Source organism: Triticum dicoccoides, chromosome 1A, assembly GCF_002162155.2.
Source record: "Triticum dicoccoides isolate Atlit2015 ecotype Zavitan chromosome 1A, WEW_v2.0, whole genome shotgun sequence".
Classification (NCBI taxonomy): domain Eukaryota; kingdom Viridiplantae; phylum Streptophyta; class Magnoliopsida; order Poales; family Poaceae; genus Triticum; species Triticum dicoccoides.
The window spans coordinates 458,407,921-458,434,807 of NC_041380.1; the positions used below are offsets into that span (position 1 = coordinate 458,407,921).

General features: G+C 40.6%; 1 protein-coding gene across 1 annotated transcript; it reads right to left on the bottom strand.

Annotated features, from left to right (window-relative positions):
* Positions 1-408: 408 nt before the first annotated feature.
* Positions 409-2,472, bottom strand: LOC119301585 (methyl-CpG-binding domain-containing protein 4-like). Its single transcript, XM_037578610.1, has 2 exons — positions 2,121-2,472; positions 409-1,120 (listed from the first exon to the last, which is right to left on the bottom strand). Exons 1-2 carry the CDS (start codon positions 2,457-2,459, stop codon positions 635-637), a joined length of 825 nt encoding a protein of 274 aa, XP_037434507.1. The 5' UTR covers positions 2,460-2,472; the 3' UTR covers positions 409-634.
* Positions 2,473-26,887: the final 24,415 nt, after the last annotated feature.

Below are 26,887 nucleotides of genomic sequence, written 5' to 3' on the forward strand. Positions count from 1 at the left end.
CAGGGGATTTGGCGCGGGATGAGAGATCATGAGCCCACGATTTGGGACTGAGAGAGCAGTTGAGTCTTGGGTTGGGGATCATGGACTAGGGTTTCAAGACATTTTTGCAAAAAAGATGTTGTTTAGTCCAGAAGCCGGCGGCTAAATGCAAATATTCATTGTGTTGGATACAAAGTGCATGATTTAGATCGTCTGGTGGAGAATGGAAAGGATACACGGATACACGAAACATATGGATGCACTAGATATGTTGCTGTAAAGATGCATGACATGCATATGTATTGCTTGATGAGGCCCACTAGTGATAGCTTGCGTTGAGGAAAAAAATTCAATGTATATGGCTCAGCCTACTTTTTTTCATGGGGTATCTTTATCCATATGCCATCATAGTTGAAAGATACACCGGCATGTATAATGAAGGTGAACAATTTTATTCAGAACATGAGAGTGATTAACAACCCACACTAAAAACAAACAAGGATAAAACATTGTGATGGAGAACTATCACATTATTAAGCACCATGCATGACACAGAGGCATCCATAAAGTTCATACTACCATAGTACCTAGTTATTGCCACTGCCGCTGCCGCTCGGGTAGTAGCAGTAATCAGAATCCGAACACGTCCATCTCCTCAAACTTTTTCCCTCTCGGCCTTGGCAACCCTCCATAGTGAGCTCTCTCTCACGGTCGCCGGAACGATCTTGGGCGCGGCGAAGGAGAACTTTGATGCCGGCAGGTTCGCCCTATACTCCGGGTTATCCTGGAGGAACTTCTCCACATCGCTGCCGGACCGCGCGCGCTTCCCGTTGGGTAGCAAGTAGTAGGTGTCCATCTTGGACAGGTCACGCCGCATGATCACCAGCCGCTCCGTCGCAGGTGGCGGGCGCGGGATGCCTGGCTTGTCCATGACCCAGATGCAGCTGCTGTCGCACGGAATGTCTTCCGGCTGCTTGCAGGAACGGCCGGCGCTGGGGTCCCTGTCACAGAACCAGGGGTCCTCGGCTAATCTCTCGCGGATCGTCTCGAACTCCTCTTTCGTTGGGATCTTGCGCCATTTCTTACATTTGTAGCATTGGACCGTGTACATGCCGATGGAGTCCTTCAAACTTTTCTTAGTCTGTCAAATCATCCTAAATTAGTTTAAGGTGGCACGTGTACTAGTAGTTGGTTGTATCAGGCAAGACAAACAGATTATATGAAGTACCAAATTGAATGTACATGGTTAGGACATCAGAAGAATTATCTAATGAAGTAATAACATGAATAAAGTGAGAATATGAATGTACATGGTTATGAAATCTAAAGAATGGAAAAACAAGAAGAAAAAATGCCAAGGACGCGTAGAATTTTCTCAAGTTCCATATCGCTTACTTTCTGACAGTCCTCCCGTACTCTATCCATTATCCTAATCATAAGGTTCATTAGGAAACAAACAAGATTTGCTTGCAAGAGCTTGGTGTTTGAACGAATTAAATTTTGAATGACATGTTTCTTATAGTATGATAAATGGAACCACATATAATTTTTTACTCCCTCCATTTAAAAATATATTGCACATTAGCCTTGGTGAAAATTTATAAATATTGGTCAAAATATATGACGATCATTGTGTTGCTGTCAACAGGAAGGGAAACCCTATCCCCTTCTGCCCCGGCTCGGAGGCGCGGAGCTGGCGAGTCACAACCACACAGCTTTCCACCGAAGAACACCAATCCAAAGAAGAATCGACACTTGCTGGAACTTCCAATCTCCACAGAAAAACTAATGTTCGGACTCAGAACCGAGGAGCACCCACCAACCACATCACAACCACAAGGCACCGTCTACGCCCAACCGGAGACAGGTTTCAAGCTTTCGCTAGGAATCCAGGTCAGGATCGAGAGGAGAAACCTAAGTGGCACCTCTAGGGAGAAAATCAACACACACACACACACACACACACACACACACACACACACACACACACACAAGCATGTTACCATGACCGGAGAACCAAACAAGGGTTTCCCCGGAATCGATCCTACACCACCAGCCCCGCTAGAACCAGATCCAGCGATCAAGGCTACAAAGCAGACAAGGCCAGTGGGGGAATTAATTGAGGAGGAGATGAGCTTGACCTTCAGATCTGGAGCAGAAGGTGGGGAATCCGGGTTGCGACCACAATCAGCCGAATCCTCTCCACCCGTGTAGCCAAGGAAGCCGGCTAGCACATCTGACGAATGCTTCCTCACCGTCCGAGGCCGCCGCCTTGGCGTCCAAGGTCCTCCGCTAGGGAACGAATCGGCAAAATTGTCACCACGACCTTCATCGCCAACCACACAGGCTGGCCCGGCGACCACCTTGGGTGGCGACATGGGACGGAGAGGGGGGAGGGTGTGGCGGCGCTGGGGAAACCCTAGTCGCCCTTGAGTCGCCAGATTCAATGGAGTGATAGGAAAAAGCTCGAAGCCGAGCATCCAAAAAGTTGTTTGGGAGGACAATGTGAGGTGTGGCTGCTTTCTTTTATGTAATCTATGTCTTTTTAGATTAGTTGTCTTTCCTTTCTTTATTTGTTTCTTTTCTTCCCTTCTTGGCTTATCTCAACCCTTCTTTATCTTTCTGTTTCTTTCTTTATTTTATTTTATATTCTTTGCTCACTCCTAGTTGTACTAATAACCTCTATTTGTCTTTTAGTTTATAAAAGTTGGAGTGGGGTTTTTACCCTACTGTTTATAGTCAAAAAAATTCCCAAGGCAATCCACTAGCAAGTAGTGTAGTCTGAACTCAAAAAACCTGTCAACAAAGTTAGTGGCATTCATTTTTATGGTTGATCCATTTTTTTAGAAAGAAAGGTGATCCTATTAGTAATCAACATAGAATGATTAGGTTTGGACATAATATTCTTAGATATCGACCTAGGAAGAAGAAGAAGAAACTAAAAAGAAGCATGAAACCATAATCGAATTGTGGAATTATCTCATCAGCCATCATTCCTAGGGTGAACTACATTGAGGGCATGATTAGGTCCATGGTGGTGGTTAATATGTGGGTGGTATGATGATGCTAGTTTGTGGTACTTATGTTGGGGGTAGATCAAGTGGTATTTATAAAGAACGAAATAAGTATAATTGCAAATACTCTCTCTATTGGTAAAATGGTCAATATAAAAAATGGTGCCTATTATTGAGACGATTGAGTACTAGTAAAATTGTGAATTCACCAATTTTTACATCAAAAGTGAAGTAATTTACTATAGAGATATGACCTATACATGGCTGTATTTATTGGTTATGCAAGCATACACAAGTACTAATTGTTGTTGAGATGATTTATTGGCATCAATCAATTGTTTTATTGAGAGAATATTGTAACACGAATTTCGTTGGAGAGGATTTCGTCATTTAATTGGCATTATGTATGTGATCAGATATGTGTTTGTCGGAAACTAATGGATTTGTTGGACTCAATGAATTGGTTTTATTGATAATATACAGTGATATTACTTTTTAGAGGATTTTGACATCTGTTTAGTTGTAATCTATGTGGTGAGATATATATGCCTCCAAAGTTTTATGATAAAAAATACTCAAGAAATGCTTTAATATTGTATGTTAAGAAAGACATGCATGGTTAAGACTATGAATCTTATGACTACAATGAACACAACATAACTTTTTTGAGGTCACAAACATAAATTAGAAAGATAAAAAAGACAACAAACCAAAACCGGATCATAGATTTACCTCATTAGGCATAGCGTATGGGGTTAGTTACCTAGATGAGCCTATTTGATATTAGAAGTGGCAATTTTTATTAGGGGTGGACCTATAAATTTTGTGGAAATGGAGCATTTCTTGTATAATTGTAAAGAATTGAAGGTTTTTAATTAAAAATACAAAGAAATGCTATAGAAATTTCAATGTTTGAGAGGGGTAAGAGCATCAACTCATCACTAGATAGGTCTGCCCTTGGATGATACGTGGAAAGGGGTTGTAATTTTTACTCAGCACTACAAAAGGAAACTACGATGTTTTTTATACTTTCCTGACTTCAATCATACTTTTAATGGCCATCATCACTTTTTATTTCTAAATAAAGTAGTTTGATCCATAATTTAGAGTAAGAAAGATATAGTTTTGTGTGCCCTTACCATTTATGCCGCCATTTTCAGTAGCACGTGGATTCAAGACATTAGCGATCACATCTATCAGAGACCAAGATTTAAATCACATATAAGAGGATGAAATAAACCAAGGTCGGTGACCACCACCTTGTATAGTGATAACCCACAAGCGCGGGGGATCTATTATAGCCTTTTCGATAAGTATGAGTGTCGAACCGAATGAGGGGATCAACATAGGATTAGTATTCTCTCATGTTCTATCAACCACTCATACAACTCGAAGCACACTAAATGTTTGCTTTACCTAGAAACAAGAAATAAATATACTTCGCAGGGATGAAAATATAGATTTACAAGACAATAAATAACATAAAAATAAGAGTTATTTTCTGGTTTTTAAAAGAACAATGAAGTAAAGGATTGTCCCTAAGCAATTTGATATGAAACTATCATGATAATCATCTATTGTAGGTTTTTATGCGGGAGAGGTCTATGCTAGCATATAGCAAAATCCATTGACTACAAGTACTTATGATTGGAACTATTAGTAAGCATCCGTAAATACTAACATGTCCATTCAGGTAAAACCCAACCATAGTATTAAGATCTAAGGTCCCGTTTTATCCTGTAACACTCCAGACACACCCGCCGGTGGTCGTTACTCCTGGCGGGATCTAGACTGGCCCCATAGATGAATACTAGTCTTTTCTGCGCACTTTGTCCTCACTCATGCGCACCCGGGTGAAACTTCCCGGTCAGTCACCCATCATGAAACTACTCCAAGCTGAGCACGCTTAACTCTGGAGTTCTGTCCGAATGGGCTTCCAGAAAAGAACGAATTCCTTATTGATATGAGTAGTCTATCATCCCTAATAAGCCAGGCCATCACATACACCCCCACTCAGAGGAACCAACATCCTCGTCGGGCCACAGGAACGTTCCCTCTTGGCACATACGTCTGTGCATCCAGTCCGGTACATGTACCATGCCGTGTGCCACGACGGGTCACAAACATCATGAACAACATGACCATGGACCTGTCCACAAACATCCGTATAACCGCGAGGGTCGGCTCTGATACCAACTTGTAACACCCCGGACACACCCGCCGGTGGTTGTTACTCCTGGCGGGATCTAGACTGGCCTCATAGATCAGTACTAGTCTTTTCTGCGCACTTTGTCCTCACTCATGCGCACCCGGGAGAAACTTCCTAGTCGGTCACCCATCATGAAACTACTCCAAGCTGAGCACACTTAACTTTGGAGTTCTGTTCGATTGGGCTTCCAGAAAAGAAGGAATTCCTTATTGATATGAGTAGTCTATCATCCCTAATAAGCCAGGCCATCACACTACTCCAAGCCGAGCACGCTTAACTTTGGAGTTCTGTCCGAATGGGCTCCCGGAAAAGAAGGAATTCCTTATTGATATGAGTAGTCTATCATCCCTAATAAGCCAGGCCATCACATATCCCCTATGCAACAACTCAGAAACTAGGTTTGCAAACAACCATAAGCAATCACAAATTGCAACACTCTATAGCGGGGATCCCACACAAGTGCACAAATTGTGGGCACCATAGGACATCACCATAATAACATACAACTCAAATCAACCATAGCGTATCACAATTAACCCATACGACAAAAAGAAAATACTCAGACATCAAAGAGATGCACCAAATCATTGGATATTAATATATAGCATCAAACATCATGTTCAAGTAGAGATTACAACATGTTGCGGGAGAGTAGACCACTGCATAGAGAGCCAGGAATATGTTGGTGAAGGAGACAAGTTGATGGAGACAATCACGATGATGATGGTTCCCGGGCCGGCGCTCCGGCGCCAGCGAAAGAGAGGGCAAGAGAAGTCCCCTCCTTCTTCTCCTTCCTTGGCCTCTCCCCTTGACGGGGAGAGGACTCCCACTCTGGTCCTTGGCCTGCAAGGCCCCCGAAGGGAGAGAGCCCCTCTAAGATCGGATATCTCTTCTCTTTGCTTCTTAGTTTTCCACTCTGTTTTGGTACAATATCTGAGACCGGGCATCGTTTCTTAAATATTAGGAGATCTGTATCTACGATCAGGCTGAAATTTTAACAAGATTATTTTCCATAAGTTAGCCTTCTTGCAGCGAATGAATGGTCTCAACCAAATTAGGGAGCTCCCATGCGAGTAGTGTCGTACCCGCACCGTATGGCCATGTGGTGCCCTCATGGCTCCCTCAGTCTCCTTCTTCTGGCTTAAGGTGTCTTTATTTCTATAAAAAACAAAAAAATGAGCTCATTCCGGCTTCGTGATTTTTTACCTATATTTCCAAAAACACTAGAAAATAGGAACTAGCCTTTGGCACTAGACTAATAGGTTAGTCCAAATAAAATAATATATTTTTTACCAAACATATGTAAAACTGGTATGATAATAGCATGAAAAATAGATATGTTTGAGATGTACCAGTATCCCCAAGCTTAATCCTTGCTCATCCTCAAGTAGGTAGATGTTAAAATGAAGATAATAACCTGGCATAATCTTGATTAATAATGTAAAGCGTTGTGAACTCAAGATAAAAGTGATTCAAAGAAATAGTCTATAGTTAATAACAAGCAAGTAACATCATGATATGCAAAAGATACTCTTGCTTTTCACGGTTCAATGCCTTTATGTCATACCAGTCAATACTCATATGTATTAAATTCATGGTTCCAATTAATCAAGGCTTTATAATATCCAACCACCTTATCATAACACAACCCAGAGCGTCGGTCAAGTAACCAAATCCATGACTCTTCATTTTCAACTACTCAGCAGTTCTCTCAGTGCCCATGTCACAAGACTTGATCTTCGCACGTAAATGTGACATATAATGATGATGGAGGTTTTAAGAGAAGTCAAAAACTAAGAAAGGCTCACACCAATGTAGATGACCATTAGGCAATGGTGAAGCCTTACAATCGATACAGGTGTGAGGAGTAGGGCTTGCCACCCAACGGATGCACTATGGCTATAAGTGTATGAAAGCTCTCCAAGTGAACTAGTGCGGTGTGCATCCAAATTGCTTGCTCAGAAAACCTAGAGCATTTTGAGCAAGCTCATGATTGGAATATGCAAGCCAAGTTCTATAATGTAAGGATCCCACTAGTATAATGATGAAACATATGAAAGCTCTCTATATGAAGTACATGGTGATACTTTGAGGCACAAGTGTGTATACAGGATAGTAGTGTGCCCCCTCTCTCTTTATTCTCTCTCTTCTTTGCTGGGCTTTTTGGCCTCTTTTTCATGGGCTCTTTTTGGCCTATATTTTTTATCCTCATAGTTAGAGGTGCACTCTAGATGACACCACCCTTTTATTTACTCATAACTCTGAAAAATGAGGACCTGCTACTCTCTCTAAGGTAAAAAGCATAAAACATGATAGCCCCCGAATCTCCATTAAGGAGAATGTATATCCACCTGTCTCTAATTTGTGGGATTTGCACCATGTTGCCTCCAAGGAGCTCCCTGCGATCATTCATAACTTTTCTCCATCCTTTGATTGTGAGGTCTACATCTCTTCGAGAAATCTTGTATGCACTGTGGTGAGGCATAGGCAGACTTAGTTGGAAGCTAATAATATCCGTGTCACCTTTCATATGCATCAGATGAGGCACACAATCCTTCAGGAGTTTCTGTTGAAGAACATAATAATAACGTAGTTAGCAATGTAGTTTAGCTTTATAAGAATGTAAGCAAAAGATGCACTAGTGTCATAATAGTAAAAAATCTTACCATGCTATTTCCATGGATGTTACCATAGTTCAACACGTGGACTAGTGGCATGTATTGACCATAATGTGGAGAAGTTTCATAATTGCTATTGAAAGTCTCAACCTCATCATCATCTATGAGTCACATAAGAAGTCATCATTCTAACACATTCTAGCACATAACTCATCATCATCATAATAGCAACTCCTCCTCATCATCATAGTCATAACCAACACTATTTAATTATTCTTAGAACATGATGAGTACTAGCTAGGACCTGCTACTCTCTCTAAGGTAAATAGCATAAAACATGATAGCTCCTGAATCTCCATTATGTAGAATCGAGATCCACTTGTCTCCAATTTGTGGGCTTTTCACCATGTTGCCTCCAAGGATCTCCGTGTGATCATTCATAACTTTTCTCCATCCTTTGATTGTGAGGTCTTCATCTCTTCGAGAAATCTTGTATGCACTATGGTGAGCCATAGGCAGGCTTGGTTGTAAGCTAATAATATCTATGGCACCTTTCATATGCATCAGATGAGGCACACAATCCTTCGGGAGTTTCTGCTCAAGAACATAATAATAACATAGTTAGCAACGTAGTTCAGCTTTAGAAGAATGTAGGCAAAAGATGCACTAGTGTCATAATAGTAAAAAATCTTACCATGCTATTTCCATGGATGTTACCATAGTTCAACATGTGGACTAGTGGCACGTATTGACCATAATGTGGAGAAGTTTCATAATTATTATCGAAAGTCTCAAAATCAGTAGTAAATGAGACAAGATGATTTTTCTCCTTGCAAGTTAGTTCAGAGCCACCAGTGTTGTAGGTTTTGTCTACTACCTTCCGTACATTTCTCAAAAAATGGAAATAAGCTATCAACTATTTTTAAATAAACAATATAAATTATGTAACAAATTTATTCGACAAACTTACATAGAAGTAGAATGGGAAGCATACCCACATTCACCCAAATGTCGATATTATCTTCAACATCATCTTCAGGACGAATAAAGGTTATTTGCATATCCTCTTGAAATTCACAGGCCTTGCATAGAGCTCTCCAATTTGAGCAACTAAAATGTTTGTGATTAATTGCATTGTATACCTTAACCACAAAAGCGTCACCATGTTGAGTCCTAAGGTGAGCTATCTTTGTCTCCATATTGTCACTATCTTGGAAATCGAGCTTATCCAAGACAAACAGTCATGCATGGCAGGGGATGCACTAGTTGAATTGTAAAAACAGAAATTACACATTGAAGCAAATAAGCACAAGTCATTCTTAATTAAAAAAAATACTTGTCGTCGTTACGTACCATAAAAATATCGAAGGTCTCTTCCAGCTTGATGGTGAAGAATCTACCATTTTCCAAGTGATGCCTGTCACACATACCCTGGTCGTCATTGCTGTATTCTCACTCAGGGATCCTATCATCGTCAGACATGTCCTGTGTTCATAATTCAAAGATTATAAATCTATGACTATTACCATAAACTCAACACACAGATCACTATTCATCATTGGTTGACTTTCGGTCTGTCGAATCTTACTTGAAACTCTCATTTCACGTGGTGTATATGGCGAGCACTCCCTCTTTGATATATTCGACCGTCGGTGATGGTCGCTCCTCCCTTAATTCCCGAGTGCATTACACCAAAATGTCTAGCACACGGTAATGAAGGAGAAGTGACCCCCACGACAATAGTCGGGATCCTTCCTCTCTGATATTTTGACCATATATGGTGGACATTCCCTCACCGATTTTTCGACGATCGATGATGGTTGCTCTTCTCTTCCTTTCCGTGCATTACCAAAAGGTATATCACGAGAAAGAATAGGAAGAGAGACCCCCACGACAACAATCAACATTCTTCTTCTCTCGTATAAGGTGGGAACTCTCCCTCACTGATTTTTGACCATCATGTATGGAGCCCCGGTAGACTTAAAGCCAACCCGAAATGTCGTTTAATTCTCTTACCGGCAAATCAAGGGCACTCGATATTTCCTATATATTCTAGCACAAGTCATGCTAAAATTCACGAAAAATTCTGGCACGCCTTTGCTAATATAGGACATATCGAGCGCGTGAAATTTGCTGGAATGGAAATGAATCAACACTTCGGCAAAACATAGGCTAGTAGGGCGAGCACATATCCTTCATTTTAGTATTTAAGCAACCACATAGACCATGTTTGCTCACTATATATGATGGTTGTTGACAATGCAGGTGTCGTCGGTGATCTTCTGGGCGTCGGCGACCGGCTCATCGGTGATGTACCTTGCACCACGCATGAGCATTCACACATGAGCATTTATATAGAAAATTTCAAACTTGGCGCTCATTGCATTTCAATGGTTCAATATTGGAAAAAACATTTCAATATATCTTATAACCCTAACATTTCATTTGGACAACAAGCATAACTAAATACCCTAGTTTTTCAAGAAAGCAGGTCTCTCTCGCTCTCTCTTCAACTCTGGCAATGTGAGAATGGCATAAAAATATTTTGTAGTATAATTGGCAACAACATTTTTATATTTTATTTGATACCTAAAATACTTCAAGGTATTGGTTCAAAAGACCTACATTTACTGATCATTTTCTATTTTTCAACTCTATTCTATTGAAAACACCTACATTTACTGAAAATTCTCTACTCTATTCAAAACACCTACATTTACTGAAAATTTTCTATTCCATTCAAATAATCTACATTCTATTGTATTCAAAAAACATTGCTAAACCTATTGTCTATAAGAACACAGGGGAGAGGTCGGTATGGAGAGATGAAGGAGGAAGGCAGGGAGGAGGGTAGCGAGAGAAGGGTGGCAATAGGAGGAGGAGGGAGGAGGGCGTGGACGAGGGCAACAAGAGGAGGAAGGAGGGGAGGCGGGCGGCGAGAGGAGGAGATACCTTGGGGGAAACGACGGGCAATTGCGGCGACAGAGAGAGTGTGAGGGGAGAGTGATGAAGGAGAGAACGGGTCTGCAGGCAGAGGAAGAGGATAGCACCCGCTAGTAGTAATGCGGGATCCGGGCCGGCGCTACTGCTAAGCCCATTAGCTGTAGCACCGGGACAGTGTGCACGCTACTGCTAAGTGGGATAGTATCTCCTACCCTGGGGTGCGGTGTGGCCCACTTAACAGTAGCACCTTGTGGCCTACCCCGCGTTCCTGCTAAGTTGTACCACTAACGCATGTTCCTCCCAGCGCTACTGGTACTTAACAGTAGCATCGTGGACTTAACCAGCGCTACTACAAATATTCTACCTATAAGCTATTTCCTAGTAGTGGTAGTGTTGATTACATCTTGTAGTTGATGCTAGTTGGTTTATTTGCTGGAATATTATATGCTCAAATCCTTGATGATATTCAATACCCCTCTGATCATGAACATGAATGATGTCTACTATGCAACTTTATTCTTGTAGACTCGTGTTGGGCCTCCAAGCGCAGAGTTTTGTAGGATAGTAGCAATTTTCCATCAAGTGGATGACCTAAGGTTTATCAATCTGTGGGAGGCGTAGGATGAAGGTGGTCTCTCTCAAACAACCCTGCAACCAAAGAAAAAAGAGTCTCTTGTGTCCCCAACACACCAAGTACAATGGTAAATTGTATAGGTGCACTAGTTCGGCAAAGAGATGGTGATACAAGTGTAGTAATGATAGTAGATATTAATTTTTGTAATAGTAACAATAAAAACAGCAAGTTAACAAGTAACAAAAGTGAGCACAAACGGTATTGCAATGCTTGAAAATGAGGCCTAGGGTTCATACTTTCACTAGTGCAATCTGTCAGCAATGCTAATATAATCGGATCATATAACCATCCCTCAACATGCGATGAAGAATCACTCCAAAGTTCTTACCTAGCGGAGAACATAAGACGAAATTGTTTGTAGGGTACGAAACCGCCTCAAAGTTATCCTTTCTGACCAATCTATCCAAGAGTTCGTACTAAAATAACACCAAGTTATCCTTTCCGATCGATCTGTCTAAGAGTTCGTACTAAAATAACACCATATGATACACATCAACCAACTCTAATGTCACCGCTAGTATCCGTGAGTTGATTATACGATATGCGTCAAAAAATTCAGACTCATAATACTCAATCCAACACAAAGAACCTCAAAGAGTTCCGCATGATTTCTACTAGAGAAACAAGGACGAAAATGTGCATCAACCCCTATGCATAGATTACCCCAATATCACCTCAGGAATCCATGAGTTGAGTGCCAAAATATATATCAAGTGAATCAACATGATACCCCATTGTCACCACGGGTATTCAAATAAAGACATACATCAAGTGCTCTCAAATCCATAAAAGTATTCAATCCGATAATGAAGAAATCTGAAAGGGAAAACTCAATTCATCACAACAAGATAGAGAGGGGAAAACACCATATGATCCAACTATATTAACAAAGCTCGCGATACACTAAGATCGTGCCAAATCAAGAACATGGGAGAGAGATATTAAACATAGCTACTAGTACAAACCCTCAGCCCCGATGGTGGACTACTCCCTACTCATCATGGTGGCCGCCGGGATGATGAAGACGGCCTCCGGTGATGATTTCCCCCTCCGGCAGAGTGCGGGAACAGGGTACAGATTGGTTTTTTGTGGCTACAGAGGCTTGCGGCGGCGGAACTTCTGATCTAGGGTTATTCATGGGGGTATATATATATATATATATATAGGATTTTGCAGCATTGGAATCACGCGAAGATGGGCCACGAGGGGCCCACAAGGTACCAGGGGAGCCAGCCCCACCTGGCGCGCCCTGGTGCCTTGTGGGGCCCTCGTGGCTCTTTTGGCCCTCCCGTGAAGATTCTAGTGCCTCTTTTCTTCCAGAAAAATCGTCAAAAAGTTTCGCTGCATTTGGAGAACTTTGATTTCTGCACAAAAAACAACATCACGGTAGTTCTGCTGAAAACAGCGTCAGTCCAGGTTAGTTCCATTTAAATCATATAAAATTGCACCCAAACCTTATAAAATTGTTGTAAACATGGCCTGAATACTTCATAAATTATAGATATGTTGGAGAAGTATCACCATCCCCAAGCTTAATTCCTACTCATCCTCGAGTAGGTAAATGATAAAAGAAATAATTTATGAAGTGTGAATGCTAGCATAGTGCATAAGTTTGATCAATGATAATTTGAATCACTTTTCCTAGCATCATAACATCAACTCTTTCTCATGAAACACATCATGATAAAGTAGCAATTGAAAACGGATTTTTTGATGTGGAATGCTACCTATCATATTCCTCATATACTCTTCTCTTTTATACATGGACATTTGGACTTGAATGATTCAAAGCAATAGTCTATAATTTGACATGAGGACATCAATGCTCAAGCATATCAACAAGCAACCATGCCTTTCAAAATATCAACACTAAATAAAGCTATCCCTATCCCATTATGCACAATCATTGATCCATTCATGAAACACACTCAAATATTAACTATGCCCAATGCACAAGTCTGACGATAGTGTTCCCTAGTTGGTGCTTTATAAGAGAAGATGGAGACCCAATAAAAATAAAAATTGCATAAAGTAAATAAATAGGCCCTTCACAGAGGGGAGTAGAGATTTGTAGAGGTGCCAGAGCTCAAAGCTTAAATTCAAAGATAAAATTGTTTTGAGAGGCATGCTTTTCCTGCCAACGAAAACGACCAAGAATTCCCAATACTTTCCATGCTAGATACATCATAGGAGGTTCCCAAACATAAAATAAAGTTTATTTCTTTTTACACCATTCTTTCACAATCCATCGCTAGCCGTATCCATGGGTGCCTTCCATACCAACACTTCCCAAGGAATTTATTATTGACAACATAAATAAAATTTCTTTTCATTTCGAGACTGGGCATCCCTATTACCTGCCACACTCTCATGCAATGACAAGTGAATAAACACTCATCTTGAGAATAACACATCTAGCATGGAAAACATTGGCCACTGCCTTCCGCTTCATGAGCGGTACAGGCACACAAAAAGGAAATTCATTTTGAAAATTAGAGTTGGCACATACAAATTTACTTGGAACGACATGGAAATACCGCATATAGGTAGATATAGTGGACTCATTTGGCACAACTTGGTTTAGGATTTTGGATGCACAAGTAGTATTCCCGCTTAGTACAAGGAAAGGCTAGCAAATAGATTGAGAAGCAACCAACCAAGAAACGAAAACAATCATAAACGAGCATTAAACATAACTAACACCGAATAATGCACCACAAGTAGGATGTAATTTCATTGCATAACTATTGACTTTCATGCTTGCATAGGGAATCACAAACCTTAACACCAATATTCTTACTAAAGCATAATTACTCACCAACATTACTCACATATTATTATCTCCATATCACAAAACTATTGCAAGGAATCAAACTTATCATATCCAATGATCTACATGAAAGTTTTTATTATATCCCATCTTGAATGTCCATCACTTTGGGACAAATGTCATAGCTTTTACAAATTGTCATCACTATTATCAACTCTCATAATAATATAGGTGAAGCATGAGTGTGTTCAACAAACTACTCCAAAAAGATATATGTGAAGATCAAATGAGTAGTTAAGTAAATATGTAGCTATGTGAGGACTCTCTCCCATTTAAAAACTTTCATACCTAAGTATTTTATTAAAAACCCAAGCTAAAAAAACAAAATTTCATTCCAAGAATAGCACACATCATGTGATGAAGCAAAAACTTAGGCTCTACCGAGGCTAACCGATAATTGTTGATGGACAAAAGGTGGGATGACTACCAGAGTATACCCAACCTTAGATGCTTGAGACTTCTTGAAATATTATCTTGGGATGCCTTCGGCATCCCCAATCTTGAGATTTTGTGTCTGCTTAATTCCTTTTATATCCCGGATTCGATAATTCTTAAAAACTTCATCCACATAAAACTTGACAAGAACTCGTGAGATAAGTTAGTATAAATCAATGAAATAACCTTATCGTTCTCTACTGTAGAAAATCACTAAAATTATAATTTAACATTCCATACTAAATGTCTCTGCATATTTAATACTCCTATCCCCAAATAGAATCATTAACAAGCAAACATAACAACAATCTATCAAAACAGGACAGTCTATAAAGGATGCAAGAAGATTCATACTTCTTTAACTCCAAAAATTCTGAAAATTTACCACACTGTAGAAAATTTGTCATAGCTTATTGTGTGAAAAGTTTCAACATTTTATCACATTCTGACTTTTCTCAAGAATTCACGCACTAGAGTGCAACTTTCTGTTTTCAAATAGCCACATATAGACTTGCAAAATAAGCATGGTAAAGGCTATACTTGACATTTTTATTGGAATGAAAGATGCAAAACATTATTATAAATAACAACAAGAAAATCCTAACAAAAATAAAATGATGCTCCAAGCAAAACACATATCATGTGACCAATGAAAATATAGCTCCAAGTGAGGTTCCCGGTGATACATCCATTTTGCATCATGCTTTTATATTGATATTTATTGCATTATGGACTGTTATTACACATTATGTCACAATACTTATGCCTATTCTCCCTTATTTTACAAGGTTTACATAAAGAGGGAGAATGCCGGTAGCTGGGATTCTGGGCTGGAAAAGGAGCAAATATTAGAGACATATTCTGCACAGCTCCAAAAGTCCTGAAACTGCACGGAAGTCATTTTCAAAATATATAAAAAATACTGAGCGCAAGAAGTTCACCAGGGGGGCCACACCCTACCCACGAGGGTGGGGGCACCCCCTACCCCCCCTGGGCGCGCCCCCTACCTCGTGGGCCCCCCCGGTGGCCCTCCGATGCCCATCTTCTGCTATATGGAGTATTGACAGGGTTTGCCAGCCATTCGGGGTATCGGACCTCTCGGATGGCACCTGCCTTTTCTAGCTTGTGTGTCTCCTGGACGATGAAGGCCTGCTTCTCAATGGACTGCCATCTTTCTTGCTGCTTCACAGGACGGATGTTGGGGCATACTCTTAGATGATGCTGGATCACTTCCCTCGGGAACCCTACCAGTTGATTGGGCTCCCACGCGAATATCTCCTTGTTCACGCGCAAGAACCTCACCAAGGCTTCTTCTTGTTCCTGGTTGAGACCGGCTCCTATGGTAAATGTGTTTCCTGAAGGCCCGTCCTCGCTGACTGATGTCTACTACACAACCTTCTTCTTGTAGACGTTGTTGGGCCTCCAAGTGCAGAGGTTTGTAGGACAGTAGCAAATTTCCCTCAAGTGGATGACCTAAGGTTTATCAATCCGTAGGAGGCGTAGGTTGAAGAGGTCTCTCTCAAGCAACCCTGCAACCAAATAACAAAGAGTCCCTTGTGTACCCAACACACCCAATACAATGGTAAATTGTATAGGTGCACTAGTTCGGCAAAGAGATGGTGATACAAGTGGTATATGGATGATAGATATGAGTATTTGTAATCTGAAATTATAAAAACAGCAAAGTAACTAATGATAAAAGTGAGTGTAAACGGTATTGCAATGTGTTGAAACAAGGCGTAGGGTTCATACTTTCGCTAGTGCAAATTCCCTCAACAATAATAACATAATTGGATCATATAACTATCCCTCAACATGCAACAAAGAGTCACTCCAAAGTCACTAATAGCGGAGAACGAACGAAGAGATTATGGTAGGGTACGAAACCACCTCAAAGTTATTCTTTCCAATTAATCCGTTGGGCTATTCCTATAAGTATCACAAACAGCCCTAGAGTTCGTACTAGAATAACACCTTAAGACACAAATCAACCAAAACCCTAATGTCACCTAGATACTCCAATGTCACCTCAAGTATCCATGGGTATGATTATATGATATGCATCACACAATCTCAGATTCATCTATTCAACCAACACATAGAACCTCAAAGAGTGCCCCAAAGTTTCTACCGGAGAATCACGACGAAAACATGTGCCAACCCCTATGCATAGGTTCATGGGTGGAACCCGCAGGTTGATCACCAAAACATACATCAAGTGAATCACGTGGTATCCCATTGTCACCACAGGTACGCACGGCAAGACATATGATACGTCTCCAACGTATCTATAATTTTTGATTGCTCCATGCTATATTATCTACTGTTTTAGACATTATTGGGCTTTATTATCCACTTTTATATTATTTTTGGGACGAACCTATTAACCAGAGGCCCAGCCCAGAATTGCTGTTTTTTGCCTGTTTTAGGGTTTCAAAGAAAAGAAATATCAAACAGAGTCCAAACAAAATGAAACCTTCGGAAACGTGATTTTCTCATCAGATAAGATCCAGAAGACTTGGACCCTCCGTCAAGAAAGCCACGAGGTGGTCACGAGGGTAGGGGGCGCGCCCCCTACCTCGTGGGCCCCTCGAAGCTCCACCGACGTACTTCTTCCTCCTATATATATATCCACGTACCCCCCAAACGATCGGGGACGGAGCCAAAAACCTAATTCCACCGCCGCAACTTTCTGTATCCACGAGATCCCATCTTGGGGCCTGTTTCGGAGCTCCGCCGGAGGGGGCATCGATCATGGAGGGCTTCTAATTAATCATCCAAGCCCCTCCGATGAAGTGTGAGTAGTTTACTTCAGACATATGGGTCCATAGCTAGTAGCTAGATGGCTTCTTCTCTCTTTTTGGATCTCAATAAAATGTTCTCCCACTCTCTTATGGAGATCTATTCGATGTAATCTTCTTTTTGCGGTGTGTTTGTTGAGACCGATGAATTGTGGGTTTATGATCCAGTCTATCTATGAATAATATTTGAATCTTCTCTGAATTCTTTTATGTATGATTGGTTATCTTTGCAAGTCTCTTCGAATTATCAGTTTGGTTTGGCCTACTAGATTGGTTGTTCTTGCCATGGGAGAAGTTCTTAGCTTTGGGTTCAATCTTGCGGTGTCCTTTCCCAGTGACAGAAGGGGCAGCAAGGAACGTATTGTATTGTTGCCATCGAGGATAACAAGATGGGTTTTTTATCATCTTGCATGAAATTATCCCTCTACATCATGTCATCTTGCTTAAGGCATTACTCTGTTTTTAACTTAATACTCTAGATGCATGCTGGATAGCGGTCGATGAGTGGAGTAATAGTAGTAGATGCATAATCGTTTCGGTCTACTTGTCTCGGACGTGATGCCTATATACATGATCATACCTAGATATTCTCATAACTATGCTCAATTCTATCAATTGCTCAACAGTAATTTGTTCACCCACCGTAGAATACTTATGCTCTTGAGAGAAGCCACTAGTGAAACCTATGGCCCTCGGGTCTCTTTCTCATCATATCAATCTCCATTACTTTATTATTGCTTTGCTTTTACTTTGCTTTTACTTTATGTACTTTGCATCTTTATACCAAAAATATTATTTATCATCTATATCAGATCTCACTTTCGTAAGTGACCGTGAAGGGATTGACAACTCGTAAGCGCGTTGGTTGCGTTAAGCTATTGTTTTTGTGTAGGTATGAGGGACTCGAGCGTAGCCTCCTACTGGATTGATACCTTGGTTCTCAAAAACTAAGGGAAATACTTACGCTAATTTGCTGCATCATCCCTTCCTCTTCGGGGAAATCCAACGCAGTGCTCAAGAGGTAGCAAGAAGAATTTCTGGCGCCGTTGCCGGGGAGTCTGAGCAAAAGTCAACATACCAAGTACCCATCACAATCCCTATCTCCCGCATTACATTATTTGCCATTTGCCTCTCGTTTTCCTCTCCCCCACTTCACCCTTGCCGTTTTATTCGCCCTCTCTCTCTATCCTCCCTCTCTTTCTCCGTTTGCCTCTTCTGCCGTTTGCCTTTTGTTTGCTTGTGTGTTAGTTTGCTTGTTTGTCGCGATGGCTCAAGATAATACTAAATAGTGTGATTTCGCCAATACCAACAATAATGATTTCCTTAGCACTCCAATTGCTCCTCTTACCGATGTTGAATCTTGTGAAATTAATACTGCCTTGTTGAATCTTGTCATGAAAGATCCGTTCTCCGGCCTTCCTAGTGAAGATGCCGCTACACATCTTAATAGCTTCGTTGATTTGTGTGACATGCATAAGAAAAAAGATGTCGATAATGATATTGTTAAATTGAAGCTATTTCCTTTTTCGCTTAGAGATCGTGCTAAAGCTCGGTTTTCATCTTTGCCTAAAAATAGTATTGATTCATGGAATAAGTGCAAAGATGCTTTTATCTCTAAGTATTTTCCTCCCGCTAAGATCATCTCTCTTAGAAACGATATTATGAATTTTAAACAACTTGATCATGAACATGTTGCACAAGCTTGGGACAGAATGAAATTAATGATACGTAATTGCCCTACTCATGGTTTGAATTTGTGGATGATTATACAAATTTTTTATGCCGGGTTGAATTTTGCTTCTAGAAATCTTTTAGATTCGGCCGCGGGAGGCACTTTTATGGAAATCACTTTAGGAGAAGCTACTAAACTCCTAGATAATATTATGGTTAATTACTCTCAATGGCATACTGAAAGATCTACTAAAAAGGTGCATGCGATAGAAGAAATTAATGTTTTGAGTGGAAAGATGGATGAACTTATGAAATTATTTGCTAATAAGAGTGTTTCTTTTGATCCTAATGATGTGCCCTTGTCTACTGATTGATAATAATAATGAATCTATGGATGTGAATTTTTTTGGTAGGAACAATTTTGGTAACAACGCGTATAGAGGAAATTTCAATCCTAGGCCTTATCCTAGTAATCCCTCTAATAATTATGGTAATTTCTACAACAATTCTTATGGAAATTATAATAAGATTCCCTCTGATTTTGAATCTAATATTAAAGAATTTATTTCTTCGCAAAAGAATTTTAATACTATGATTGAAGAAAAATTGCTTAAGATTGATGATTTGGCTAGGAACGTTGATAGAATTGCTCTTGATGTTGATTCTTTGAAACTTAGATCTATTCCACCTAAGCATGATATCAATGAGTCTCTCAAAGCCATGATAATTTCCATTGACGAGTGCAAAGAAAGAACCGCTAGGATGTGTGCTAAGAAAGATGCCTTCATAAAAGCGTGTTGTTCTAGTTCCTATGAAAATAATGATGAAGATCTAAAAGTTATTGATGTGTCCCCTATTAAATCTTTGTTTTGCAATATGAATCTTGATAATTATGGGACTGAATATGATCCACCTTTACCTAGAAGGCGTTCTAAGAATTCGGAATTTGTTGATCTTGATGCTAAATTAGATAAAAGTGGGATTGAAGAAATTAAAACCCTAGATGTTGCTAAACCCACTATTATGGATTTCAAGGAATTTAACTATGAAAATTTCTCTTTCATTGATTGTATTTCCTTGTTGCAATCCGTGCTAAAATCTCCTCGCGCTTATAGTCAAAATAAAGCGTTTACTAAACATATCGTTGATGCCTTGATGCAATCTTATGAAGAAAAACTTGAATTGGAAGTTTCTATCCCTAGAAAACTTTATGATGAGTGGGAACCAACTATTAAAATTAAAATTAAAAATTATGAGTTTTATGCTTTGTGTGATTTGGGTGCTAGTGTCTACTATTCCCAAAACTTTGTGTGATTTACTAGATTTCCGTGATTTTGATGATTGCTCTCTAAACTTGCATCTTGCGGATTCCACTATTAAGAAACCTATGGGAAGAATTAATGATGTTCTTATTGTTGCTAATATGAATTATGTGCCCGTAGATTTCATCATTCTTGATATAGATTGCAATCCTTCTTGCCCTGTTATTCTCGGTAGACCTTTCCTTAGAACGGTTGGTGCAATTATTGATATGAAGGAAGGGAATATTAGATTTCAATTTCCATTAAAAAAGGGCATGGAACACTTCCCTAGAAAGAAAATAAAATTACCATATGAATCTATCATGAGAGCCACTTACGGATTGCCTACCAAAGATGGCAATACCTAGATCTATTCTTGCTTGTTATGCCTAGCTAGGGGCGTTAAACGATAGCGCTTGTTGGGAGGCAACCCAATTTTATTTTTATTCCTTACCTTTTTCTCCTGTTTAGTAATAAATAAATTATTTATCCACTGTTTTGGTTGTGTTTTTTGTGTTTAATTAGTGTTTGTGCCAAGTAGAACCGTTGGGAAGACTTGGGGAAAGTCTTGTTGAACTTGCTGTAAAAAACAGAAACTTTAGCGCTCACGAGAACTGCTATCATTTTTATTTGGAAAGTGCTATTTAGTTAATTATTTTTTAAGATTATTAATAGATAAATTCCTCACGTCCAGAAATTTATTTTAGAATTTTTGCGGTTCCAGATCTTGCGCTAGCTACAGATTACTACAGACTGTTCTGTTTTTGACAGATTCTGTTTTTCGTGTGTTGTTTGCTTATTTTGATGAATCTATGGCTAGTAAAATAGTTTATAATCCATAGAGAAGTTGGAATACAGTAGGTATAACACCCATATAAATAAATAATGAGTTCATTACAGTACCTTGAAGTGGTATTTTATTTTTCTTTCGCTAACAGAGCTCACGAGTTTTCTATTTTAAGTTTTGTGTTGTGAAGTTTTCAAGTTTCTGGGTACAGATTTGATGGATTATGGAACAAGGAGTGGAAAGAGCCTAAGCTTGGGGATTCCCATGGCACCCCCAATATAATATAAGGACACCTAAAAGCCAAAGCTTGGGGATGCCCCGGAAGGCATCCCCTCTTTCTCTACTTCTATCGGTAACTTTACTTGGAGCTATATTTTTATTCACCACATGATATGTGTTTTTCTTGGAGCGTATTTTATGATTTGATTATTTTCTTATTAGTTTACCACAATCATCCTTGCTGTACACACCTTTTGAGAGATCCATACATGATTTGTAATTTGATAGAATACTCTATGTGCGTCACTTATATCTTTTGAGCTTTATAGTTTTGCTCTAGTGCTTCACTTATATCTTTTAGAGCATGGTGGTGGATTTGTTTTATAGAAACTATTGATCTCTCATGTTTCACTTAGATTATTTTGAGAGTCTTCATAGCATGGTAATATGCTTAAAATCCTAATATGCTTGGTATGCAAGATTAATAATGAAACTTCTGTATGAGTGTGTTGAATACTAAGAAGAAATTGATGCTTGATAATTGTTTTGAGATATGAGGATGGTGATATTAGAGTCATGCTAGTTGAGTAGTTGTGAATTTGAGAAATTCTTGTGTTAAAGTTTGTGATTCCCGTAGCATGCACGTATGGTGAACTGTTATGTGATGAAGTCGGAGCATGATTTATTTATTTATTGTCTTCCTTATGAGTGGCGGTCAGGGACGAGCGATGGTCTTTTCCTACCAATCTATCCCCCTAGGAGCATGCGCGTAATACTTTGCTTTGATAACTTCTAGATTTTTGCAATAAGTATATTAGTTCTTTATGACTAATGTTGAGTCCATGGATTATATGCACTTTCCTTCCTTCCACCATTGCTAGCCTCTCTAATACCACGCACTTTTTCGCCGGTATCATACACCCACCAAATACCTTCCTCAAAACAGCCACCATACCTACCTATCATGGCATTTCCACTGTTCCATTCATTATGACACGCTACATCGTTGTCATATTGCTAGCATGATCATGTAGTTGACATTGTATTTGTGGCAAAGCCACCGTTCATAATTCTTTCATACATGTCACTCATGATTCATTGCATATCCCGGTACACCACCGGAAGCATTCATATAGAGTCATATTTAAGTATCGAGTTGTAATTGTTGAGTTGTAAGAAAAATAAAAAGTGTGATGATCATCATTTTAGAGCATTGTCCCAAGTGAGGAAGGGATGATGGAGACTATGATTCCCCCACAAGTCGGGATGAGACTCTGGACGAAAAATAGAGAAAAGAGGCCAAAGAAGCCCAAATAAAAAAAAGAGGCCATAAAAAAGAGAAGAGGCCCAAATAAAAAAATGAGAGAAAAAGAGAGAAGGGACAATGTTACTATCCTTTTACCACACTTGTGCTTCAAAGTAGCACCATGATCTTCATGATAGAGAGTCTCTCATTATGTCACTTTCATATACTAGTGGGAATTTTTCATTATAGAACTTGGCTTGTATACTCCAATGATAGGCTTCCTCAAAATGCCCTAGGTCTTCGTGAGCAAGCGAGTTGGATGCACACCCACTTAGTTTCTTTTGAGCTTTCATATACTAATAGCTCTAGTGCATCCGTTGAATGGCAATCCCTACTCACTCACATTGATATCTATTGATGGGCATCTCCATAGCCCGTTGATACGCCTAGTTGATGTGAGACTATCTTCTCCCTTTTTGTCTTCTCCACAACCACCATTCTATTCCACCTATAGTGCTATATCCATGGCTCACACTCATGTATTGCGTGAAGATCGAAAATGTTTTGAAAATGTCAAAAGTATGAAACAATTGCTTGGCTTGTCATCGGGGTTGTGCATGATTTAAATACTTTGTGTGGTGAAGATAGAGCATACCCAAACTATATGATTTTGTAGGGATAGCTTTCTTTGGCCATGATATTTTGAGAAGACATAATTGCTTTGTTAGTATGCTTGAAGTATTATTATTTTTATATCAATATGAACTTTTGTCTTGAATCTTTTGAATCTGAATATTCATACCACAATTAAGAAGATTTACATTGAAATTATGCCAAGTAGCACTCTGCATCAAAAATTCTGTTTTTATCATTTACCTACTCGAGGACGAGCAGGAATTAAGCTTGGGGATGCTTGATACGTCTCCAACGTATCTATAATTTTTGATTGCTCCATGCTATATTATCTACTGTTTTAGACATCATTAGGCTTTATTATCCACTTTTATATTATTTTCGGGACTAACCTATTAAACGAAGGCCCAGCCCAGAATTGCTGTTTTTTGCCTGTTTTAGGGTTTCAAAGAAAAGGAATATCAAACAGAGTCCGAATGGAATGAAACCTTCAGAAACGTGATTTTCTCATCAGATAAGATCCAGGAGACTTGGACCCTCCGTCAAGAAAGCCACGAGGTGGTCACGAGGGTAGGGGGTGCGCCTCCTACCTCGTGGGCCCCTCGAAGCTGCACCAACGTACTTCTTCGTCCTATATATATCCACGTACCCCCAAACGATCAGGGACGGAGCCAAAAACCTAATTCCACCGCCGCAACTTTATGTATCCACGAGATCCCATCTTGGGGCCTGTTTCGGAGCTCCGCCGGAGGGGGCATCGATCATGGAGGGCTTCTACATCATCATCCAAGCCCCTCTGATGAAGTGTGAGTAGTTTACTTCAGACATATGGGTCCATAGCTAGTAGCTAGATGGCTTCTTCTCTCTTTTTGGATCTCAATACAATGTTCTCCCCTTCTCTTGTGGAGATCAATTCGATGTAATCTTCTTTTTGCGGTGTGTGTTGAGACCGATGAATTGTGGGTTTATGATCTAGTCTATCTATGAATAATATTTGAATCTTCTCTGAATTCTTTTATGTATGATTGGTTATCTCTGCAAGTCTCTTCGAATTATCAGTTTGGTTTGGCCTACTAGATTGGTTGTTCTTTCCATGGGAGAAGTGCTTAGCTTTGGGTTCAATCTTGCGGTGTCCTTTCCCAGTGACAGAAGGGGCAGCAAGGCACGTATTGTATTGTCGCCATCGAGGATAATAAGATGGTTTTTTTTTATCATATTCCATGAAATTATCCCTCTACATCATGTCATCTTGCTTAAGGCATTACTCTGTTTTTAACTTAATACTCTAGATGCATGCTGGATAGCGGTCGATGTGTGGATTAATAGTAGTAGATGCAGAATCGTTTCGGTCTACTTGTCTCGGACATGATGCCTATATACATGATCATACCTAGATATTCTCATAACTATGCTCAATTCTGTCAATTGATCAACAATAATTTGTTCACCCACCATAGAATACTTATGCTCTTGAGAGAAGCCACTAGTGAAACCTATGACCCCCAGGTCTCTTTCTCATGATATCAATCTCCATTACTTTCTTATTGCTTTGCTTTTACTTTGCTTTTACTTTATTTACTTTGCATATTTATAACAAAAATACCAAAAATATTATTTATCATCTCTATCAGATCTCACTTTTGTAAGTGACCGTGAAGGGATTGACAACCCCTAAGCGCGTTGGTTGCGTTGAGCTATTGTTTTTGTGTAGGTACGAGGGACTCGATGTTACGTCATATCTCTCTCAAGGTAGTTTTGGTGATTGATGACAACATGTTTGCGGACTAATCTTGTGCTTTGAATAATTCACAGATTCTCCCCTGGCACGAGATGCTTTCTTCCCCTCGGAGTGTATTTCAAGACGGTGTAGCTCTTTTGTTTCTTTCTCGGTGGACTAATTGCGTAGAGGGCACCGTACTATCAAGAGGGGGTCCGCTGGGGTATTGCATGGGTGGAATCATCATGTACACATCGGCTTCTCACCCCCCGAGCTTTTCCATTCCATTGTAGAGTTCTCTCCTCTCTTCCTCGTACTGTCTGGGTCCAAGCGCTAGTACCGCGCACCCAGCGGTAGTACTGCTAAGGAGCCACAAGCGGCAGTACCGCTCCACAGCGGTAGTACCGCCCGTGGCTCCACAGCAGTAGTACCGCTGGGGTGCCTGGCACCTCCGCCTTGTCCTCAACATCTTTGAGAGATTCTCTCTCTCTCATGCGCCCCAGCGGTAGTACCGCACTGCCAGCGGTAGTACGGCCGAAGGGTCACAAGCGGCAGTACCGCTCCACAGCGGTAGTACCGCCCGTGACCCCATTGCCGTAGTACCGCTAGGCAGTCTGGCTCCTACCACCTCGATTCGAGAGGTCTTTTTCTCGTGTTGGGTTTTGCGGCACTAGTTGCGGTTGTAGAGGCGGTAGTACCATTCCAGGAGCGGTAGTACCGCCCCTACGACCGCGGTAGTACCGCGTTTGGGTCCTTTCCCTACTAGTCTCCTCTGCGCGGCAGTGCCGCTGGCTGGCGCGGCAGTACCGCTGTCCTGGAGGTAGTACCGCCCCCTCTCAGCGGTAGTAGCCGCCCTGTGTGGGGCTGGTTGGTGGGGGGCAACGGTTGGATTGTTGCCCCCACTATAAAATGGAGTCCCCTTCTTCTCTTTGACCTATCTCTTCCTCCCCCAAGCTCCATTTATTGCTCAAGCTCCATTAAATGCTCCAAGCTCCATTTTCGCCCGATCTATCTCTCTAGCCAATCAAACTTGTTGATTTGCTCGGGAGTGGTTGAGAAGGCCCCGATCTACACTTCCACCAAGGGATTTTCGATTCCCCCACTCATCCCTAGCGGATCTTGTTACTCTTGGGTGTTTGAGCACCCTAGACGGTTGAGGTCACCATGGAGCCATAGTCCATTGTGGTGAAGCTTCGTGGTCTTGTTGGGAGCCTCCGATTAAGTTGTGGAGATTTCCCCAACCTTGTTTGTAAAGGTTAGGTCGCCGCCTTCAAGGGCACCAATAGTGGAATCACGGCATCTCGCATTGTGTGAGGGTGTGAGGAGAATACGGTGGCCCTAGTGGCTTCTTGGGGAGCATTGTGCCTCCACACCGCTCTAACGGAAACGTACTTCCCCTCAAAAGGAAGGAACTTCGGTAACACATCCTCGTATTCACCGGATCCACTCTTGGTTATCTCTTACCTTTACTTGTGCAAGCTCTTTAGTGTTTCTTCCCTTGCTTGCTTGTATGCTTGTTGTTATTGCATCATATAGGTTGCTCACCTAGTTGCACATCTAGACAACCTACTTTACTGCAAACTTTAATTTGGTAAAGAAAAGTAAAAATTGGTAGTTGCCTATTCACCCCCCTCTAGTCAACCATATCGATCCTTTCAATTGGTATCAGAGCCTCGTCTCTTTATTAAGGACTTTACCGTCCAAAGAGTATGGTTGATACCGTAGACGGTGTGGAGGAACACTCCGGTGTGAATCTGATCTCGTCTACGGGCGATGGGGGAACCTCGGTCTCTCGTGAGGAGTTCCATGTGGCCTTGGAGACATTGAAAACCTCCATGACGACCAAAGTT